The sequence below is a fragment of the Frankliniella occidentalis genome, unplaced genomic scaffold (assembly GCF_000697945.3).
Source record: "Frankliniella occidentalis isolate FOCC.00 unplaced genomic scaffold, Focc_3.1 Scaffold119, whole genome shotgun sequence".
In the NCBI taxonomy this organism is placed as follows: domain Eukaryota; kingdom Metazoa; phylum Arthropoda; class Insecta; order Thysanoptera; family Thripidae; genus Frankliniella; species Frankliniella occidentalis.
Window position 1 is genome coordinate 425,671 of NW_026267247.1, and position 8,085 is coordinate 433,755.

An 8,085-nucleotide genomic window follows, 5' to 3' on the forward strand; every position below is an offset into this window, starting at 1 on the left:
AAAAATTGTTGTGAATCTCTGTGCTCCGATAATAATCGAATTTCTAATCTTGTTTGTTTTAGGAAACTTTACGTTCGTAATATGAAAGAGCACAATCGTCGTACAAATCTTTTGGGGAAATTGGTTTCAAATACACTGAAAATGCAAGTGTGTGAATGTCGCTCACCTGCAGGTGAGCGACATTCCATTCGTACACTTAGGGGGGTAAACGTGTGAATTTTTCCTAGAAAATGCATTCCATTTTTGCATTTCCAGTGTAGAGTGTTATAGTACTTTTGAAGCTTTCTTCAAGTATTTTTTTAGACAACTTACTGAAAAATTTCGTACCTTAAATAGTATTGATCTGCTCACCAATCATTCATATTTTAAATTAATTGCTGGCTGGAATATAAATATTGAAAAGGATTTCCTCACGCCTCTCACACACTTAATCTGAAAGGACTTTTATTGTCCATGGAAAGGCGCGTTTTTGTACACATCTCAACCGGATGCACACTCTAAATGTCAAGGGACAATTTTGTCCGTAGATTTGCAACGATTTCGTGCACATCCAGAAAGGATGCAATTTTGTTCCCTTAATTGGACAAATTGTGTGAAGTTTCACACAATTTGTCTAGTTTTAGGAACAAAATTGCATCCTTTCTGGATGTGCACGAAATCGTTGCAAATCTACGGACAAAATTGTCCCTTTACATTTAGAGTGCAGATTGGAATCTCAAAAGTGAGGTATTTGCATCTTAAGGATGGACAAAAAAATAACTGTCCAGAAAAAGGATGCTTATTTGTCACTTGCTGGATTCAAATCTGCATCCCGCTGAGATGGGCACAATAACGCGCCTTTCTATGGACAATAAAAGTCCTTTCAGATATAGTGTCCTCAAAGGCAGTTTTCTCAACTACAGTAAAATTCAATTTATGAATCAATGTCAAGTTCTTAACATGCTCGCAGGGAGGCGCTGCGGATCGTCTTGGACGCTACCTGGGCCGTGACGTGCACCCGCATCTTGATCCAGTCTGTCGCGGAGCTAGACAACCTGGTCCGCTTCATCGACGCCATCCCCCCGCTAAGGAGTCTCAGTGCCAAGCAACGGGCCGCCGTATACGCCATCCGAGGACGACTCGCGGGACCAGGTGACTTTTCAGTAGGATCGAGGAAAGCGTTGATCGGCAAGTTCGCTACACTCTAAATGTCCAGGGTCAGTTTTTGTCCATTGTCATGTGCATCTGTGAGCGCATCTTGCAAGATGCAATTTTGAAGTTTTTGTAGTGACAACATTTTAGATATTATCTACATGTTGTAAAAATTTGTCCACCAGGAAGATACCAATTTCTCACTTCTATGGATTCGAAATTTGCAAGATGCGCTCACAGATGCATCTTGCAGACGAATATTGTCCCATGGCATTTAGAGTGTGGAGCACGGACTAATTCCTAATTCACACTTGCACTGTCAAATTTCCTGTCACGATGACGACAATACCATGACTAATTTTATCACAGTGATGTCTGCACGGGTATACTTGTCATCAGAAAAAGGGAAAAGGCGATGTGACAAGAAAACCCATGCCGACGCCGACATCCGCCTGTTTCTAGTACTAAAAGTTAGCCGTGGTCCGTGTTATTGTTGTCATCGTGACACTAACATTTTAAAGTGTACTTCTTGATTCAAGCTCCAACATTCTCGGTTTGAGTCGAAATTGGGCTTGAATCAAGTGCCAAAGACACATGCACCCTTAATTAATTAATCTGAAAGGACTTTTCATGTCCTTAGAAAGACGCATTTTTGAACACATCTGAACCGGGTGCAGATAGGAATCTAGCAAGTGAGGACTTTGCATCTTAACGATGGACAAAAAATAAATGTTCAGAAAAAGGATGGAAATGTGTAACTCAATGGATTCAGATCTGTGCATCCGGTTGAGATGTGCACAAAAACGCGTCTTTCTATGGACAATAAAAGTCCTTTCAAATGTAATGTGTATACACTAACTTGATTTGTAGTTGTGTTATTTGTACTCAGTAATACAACCAAATTTTTTTTGCGCAAAGTTCTGCGTTGATTTGAAAAATTTCGTGCATGCATGTGCACGAAACCACACATTTTTGTGCACAAATTTGACCAAATCTAATCGGTATATTTACTTGACACAGAGACGTCAGCGCCACTACATAAACACAGTTAACATGTCTCCTGTAATCCTTGTCCTTCTTGTTCTCGCAGACGGCGAACAGTGGTTCCGTAAGGCGATTTCGATCAGCCCCGAAGAGGGGAAATGGCGCTACCTGCTGGGCTGGATCATTCAGGACCGGCGCAAGTGCCTCGGCACACCATCTCTTGAGGAGGTAGGGATGCACTTAAATCCTCACTCAGGAAAGCATGTTCTTGACGCTGATTCCTAAAGAACATTTCAAGCAGGGCATTGCACCAATGCAATTTGTATTGGGACAAGACAATGATGTCATCGGATCAGCTGAGTATACATTTACTACCGCACTCAAGAACACGCTTTTATGGGTGCAGGTTCGATATCTTGACCACTGTTCTAACCCACATGTGTAAAAGTACAAAACTGTAACTGCCAACGTAATGTGTGTAATTTGGAACTGATGATGGAGTTTATCGTTGCCTACTTATAGCGCTGGTCTTTTTTTCGCTCTATATTTTACTTTGTAACAAACCTATACTCGGAAAAAAACTAGAAAACCTGCAGGTTTTTTCCATGGAAAACTCAGGGAAATTTAAAACAGTCAGGGTAAAGGCAAGGAAATTTGTTCTGGTCGGTCCCCAAAGTGCATTATATCGCCATCGTCAAACACACATTTCGACTTCCAGGTGGGGTGCTTTGACATGGTTCCCACAAGTCTGGAAAACCTGGAAAGTCTTGGAAAGTCCTGGAAAAAAATATGGTCCTGGAAAGTCTTGGAATGTCCTGGAAATTGGTTGGACTGTCCTGGAAAAATCGAATTTATAGAATTTCACGATACGTTTATTTTTAATTTGGTATCAAAGTAAGAATTTTCACATTCTCATAGGACAATGCTGGCCTGAGCGCAGCGACCCGGTTCGGACCCGATTGCATCCGAATTTTTTGGCGTTTGAGTAGCGTCTTATAGCTGGCAATAAGGTTCGTACGCCACCGCACCGCAACCAGCATTCGGGTCTACTGGACCCGATTTTGGCGCTTCTGTTTTCGGGTCACCTGGTCCCGTCGCGCAGCAACCGGGTCCATCTCAACCGATTCTTCCGAGATCTGCCTCTTCCAGCAGCCAGCCGAGGCAACGGGCCAATGGCAGCGCGCGGCTAACGTAGCAGCCGGAGGTGGGGGAGGAATCGGTTAAACCGGTTGAGAATTCGAGAATTCGGTTCGGGTCGGTCCGGGTCAGGAAGAATCGGGTCGGGTCGGGTCGGGTCCAGAAGCGACGCTTTCGGTTGCGATTCGGGTCCAAACCGGGTCGCTTCGCTCAGGCCAGGGACAATGGGGCAATTCACATATGTTTGTGATGATCCCACCTGAAGTATTATTCACAGCTTTATCGTTAAGTCTCACTAGTCTCTGATATTTCATTGTAAATTGTCATGGAAATTTTAAAAATTTAGTCTGTAAAGTCCTGGAAAAGTCCTGGAAAACGCCAGGAGCCAAAATGTGGGAACCATGTTTGACCCAAAATGTTTTGCGCTTGCTTCTCTTGCGGGCTTCTTATACGATAAGGCTCGGCAAGCTCGCTTTAAGGCTTAGATGCGAGGGTATTTGTTTGCTCCTGTACTTCACCAGGAACCAAAAATTTAGCTAGAAAGGGTCTGGACATCAGACGAAATTCAGGGGAAATGGAAATGAAAATTATGTGGGAACCATGTGAAATTGCACCTGAGGGAGCCATAACAAAATTACCGGCCGAAATTGACATTTGTCTTTGCATTAAGAGCGACAATATTAACACATCTTTCTGCAATAATTTAGCATTGCAACAAAACAAGGGTAAATAGGCTTAAACTTCGGTGTACGTTTTCTTGAACTTCGGTGAACTTCGGCGAACTTCGGTGAACTTCGGTGATCTCTAGTGAACTTCGGTAACTTTGGTGAACTTCGCTAAACTTCTACAAATTTTCTTGAACTTCGAACTGACTAAGAGCCATGAAAGCAAAATTCTCACTCCGTAACCGTTGAAATTCAAAACGTAAATATCTGCTTTAAGTAAGCTGGGGATTCAGTTGTAGTAATCACTCAAAATCACTAATTTCAGCCTTAAATATGTACTAATTTATTTTGAACTTCAGTGAACTGTTACGATTTATTTTGAACTTTGGGCAATTTAAGCATTTTATTTTAAACTTCGAGGAACGTTGACGTTTGATTTTGAACTTCGTCGAATTTCAGTGAACTTCGATCGAATTTTACAAAGCGAACTTCAGTGAACTTCGGCTGAACTTCGGCCGAAGTTCATGAACTTCGACTTCGGGTGTACGATTTTTTGGAGCCTGTTTCCCCTTGCAACAAAATGTGTATCGCTTTTATTGCAATTACGAATTCTTTGCATTAAGAATTACAGTGCTGGAAGTGGTAAGCGAGAGCTAATGTTGAATGCTAGCCGCGTCTTCAGAAGCTTGCCACTCTTACAATATAGAACTGCGCACTGCGCATTGTTTTCAGTGCTGCGCGTTAACCGAACTGGATGCTTCTTGGGTACCTTGGTGTTTTTTTTTTTAATTATTATTTTATTTCAGTACGGCCTTCTGTCCGACGCCTACCGCTTACGGAACAACCCGGATACTGTGGTGCGACTTGCGAGAACACTCACGGACATGGGATCCAAAGTCGACCAGATGAGAGCGGAGACACTTATGAGTGAAGCCATGATGAAGTGGCCGGAACATCCTCGGGTGCTTACGCAGGTGAAACAGCAGAAGCGGATGTGGAGTATCTTTGAAACTTGGAAGTGTTCAACATTTCGGTTAGCCATGAAGCTTTGGACACTTTCAGTTGTTCAACTTTGGTGTTGAACATTTAAAAGTATTCAAATCATTCAAACACATATAAGTGTGTCACATAGTGTTAAGCACTTGCATGTGCATGAACGCCACAATGTTATCTCAAGTGCGATTAATTTTAAACAATTGCATGTGCGATGAGAGCCCAAAAGCGATTCCCAGATTCACACACATTATTGCACCTGGGGGAGCCATAAAAAATATCGCACTGAATTGACACTCGTAATTGTATTAAGTGCAATACTTTTAACGCATTATTCTACAATAATTTATCATTGAAACAAAATATGTTACAATTATCGCATTCAGTGAATGCAATGACGAAGTTTGCACACTTGATTCATCAGTGCTGAGAACGAACTATTTTCTTACTTGGTTTCCTCAGATGAAGAATGAGCATGGTAAAAAGGAGGAAAAGGGGAAAACTTTAAGGAACTCCTATGTTTGAGGAAGAGTCCCCCGATTTCGCTTTAGATTTTGAGGAATCTTCTCCAAAAATGAAAAACTCCACATTTTTTGAAAAGACTTCCTCGGAATATTAGGAGATTTCGTCAAACCATGGGAGTCCCTCAACGATTTCTCTTTTCCCTAAAAGAAATGAGACATTGATTTGACCGTGACAGGCTGATTGGCAGCGAAGAAACACACGGTAAATCAATGTCTCGTTTTTAAACTTTTGAGGACATAGCCTTGAAATCTGGTGAGTTTTCCTCGAACCAAGAGAGTCTCTCAAAGTTTTCGGTTTTTCGTCAACTAATCAGACATTGTTTTTTACCGTGCAAGTATGATATGTATAAGTGTGCATAACAACGAGTCACATGAAAACTTTAAACCCTCACAGAAGACCACGTTTCTTGATAAAGAAAGTGTGTATTGATGCACTCTTTTCCATGCAAAAGGATAATAGGGGCATTACAAGAGTGCATCAAGACGGGTAACATGTAGTTTTCCATTGGAACTTTATCATCAAACCTTGTTCCCAGGAGACCGAGGAAATATCCTGCTTAATTCGCTCTCCTAATAAGCGAGAATCCTCGCTGCCCTGTGGATGATGAATGACTAATACGAAGGGATTGGTGGCACTTTTATACATACACTATTATTCAAACACTGCGACGTCACATTTCAATTAACTCTGACTTGTGTCACATTGGATGGAATACTATGTCACATGGGTTGTAACGTGACAAACGTACGCCCCCCATGGACTTTGCCCGTGAGGGCAGATCGAGGGGCAGAGCGATGCAATTTTAATTCTGTCACGTTCTAACGAATGTGATATGATATTCTAAGAAAAGTTACAGAATTCATATTATAGTGTATCTGACGTCACAGTGTTGGAATAACAGTTAATGCAGGCAGGCCACCCGGCGTTACCTTTTCTCACCTCTTTTCTTTTTAATAGACGGTTCCGGCAGTGCCCGTTTACAGAAGAATTAAGGAAATCACCGGAAACAGTTCTAAAATACAGGTTAAAACCAATGCAAATGAACCTTGACAGTCCCTAGGGAGGTACTGGAGTTAAGTTACGTCGATCCGCGCTGTTAAATAAGAATAATAGGCGAAATTAAGTACTTGTTCCGGTATCGAATTCCTTACTTCTTCACGAAACGCGCACAGCCGGAACCTTCTATTGCCAATTTGCTACCAGACCCTAACATTTTGCCTCCTTTACTCACCATTCCGTAGGTAGCGTCCATCATGACGATGATCAAGCACATCCCACCAGCCGAGACTTTCGTGTACTCCCGCGCGCTGTACTTGCGCGTGCTGTCCGTCTTCGGCGAGCGCGCCTTCATCCACTTCAAGCTCGGCGCACTCTGCATGATGCACGGGGAGGCTCAGCAGGCTGGCTGGCACTTTGAGCGCGCCCAGCGTCTGAACCCGGCCGTCGCCGCGAAGATGAACATGCAGATGGCAGCTTTGTCAGCTTTGTCACGCTAGCGAGGAAACAGATTTTTTCAACTCTGGTTTCACGCTAGTTAAACTCTCTAAGTTTGGAACCAGGAGTTGCAACTAAAAACTAATTGAATGGAACCCGTTTTTTCTTTTATTTCATCCACCTTCTCAGTAAAATCTCACAAGGCCTATGCTTAAAAATCACCTATTGTAACATGTTTAAGTGTTCTACACTCCAAATTTTGTTCCTAATACGGCAACGTTTTCGTACACATCCAGGTCGGATGCAGTTTTGATCTTGTTTGCCCAGGTTTTGGAAAACATATTGCATCCGTTCTGGCAGGGGGTAGAAACGAGGCGCTCCAGCCGTCCACCATGCGCGCCCCCGGCCGCGCGTGAGCCGATCCGTGCACTCCCTGTTTCTTCTCACTTTTTAACATGGTTTGATACTTGGGCCAACCGCAACAGTAGTATCGGTCGAAAGGGGAAAGTTCAAACTTTACAAAGGTACCACTAAAATCCACCTCCAACCTCATTCCATCGAGAAAATTTGATTTTAGTGAACTTGCAGGCCACCCGGGGACGCCACCTGCGCGCAAACGAAACAAATTTTCACGAAATAGGCGCAACTGCATTTTAAAGCGAGTGTAGCCCTAAAAAAATTAATAAACGAGCTTTTGGCTGGGATAGGTGTCCTCCCGTCGGATCGAAGTATGGCCTAGATTTTATAAATATTCGGAGATGTGAAACCGGCAGCCATTTTGGTTTCGCAACTTTGATATACATTTTAAAAATACCCAAGTGTTTACAGCGAAGCAGGAGGTAGCCAATGCTGAGCAACGTTTTATGAGCTCGATTTCTCATACCGTCGGTGCGCTTCTGCTGGATTGCAACAACAGCGTCAGTGACAGAAGTTTATATTTAGTTATTTATCGTTGCTGGTTGTCAGTTTGTGCACATATTATTGCATATTACGGTGGACCATAACCTCTGCCAACACGGACTCTTGACATTTTGTACCAGAGGTAAGTTGTTTTAATGTTTGAACGATCTCAATGTCGGAGGCACCTCCGGAGGTTATCACGAACGCCTGAGTAAATCTCAAATTTTAACTGAATCGGCATTAGTTTTGAATACAAACTCGAACGGCATTCGAAAGCTCATAAAACGTTGCTCAGCATAGGCTACCTCCCGCTTCG

At 42.8% G+C, this 8,085-nt stretch overlaps 1 protein-coding gene across 2 annotated transcripts in view; it reads left to right on the plus strand.

The window, feature by feature from the left end:
• LOC113214952 (uncharacterized) overlaps window positions 1-7,024 on the plus strand; it is a 32,325-nt gene extending 25,301 nt beyond the window's left edge. For both annotated transcript variants that reach the window (XM_026434482.2, XM_052270360.1), the window contains 4 exons: window positions 950-1,131; window positions 2,222-2,343; window positions 4,724-4,891; window positions 6,677-7,024. In XM_026434482.2, the coding sequence (XP_026290267.1) occupies window positions 950-1,131; window positions 2,222-2,343; window positions 4,724-4,891; window positions 6,677-6,931 (727 nt within the window). In that variant the 3' untranslated portion in view covers window positions 6,932-7,024. The remainder of the gene's footprint in view (window positions 1-949; window positions 1,132-2,221; window positions 2,344-4,723; window positions 4,892-6,676) is intronic.
• Window positions 7,025-8,085: the final 1,061 nt, after the last annotated feature.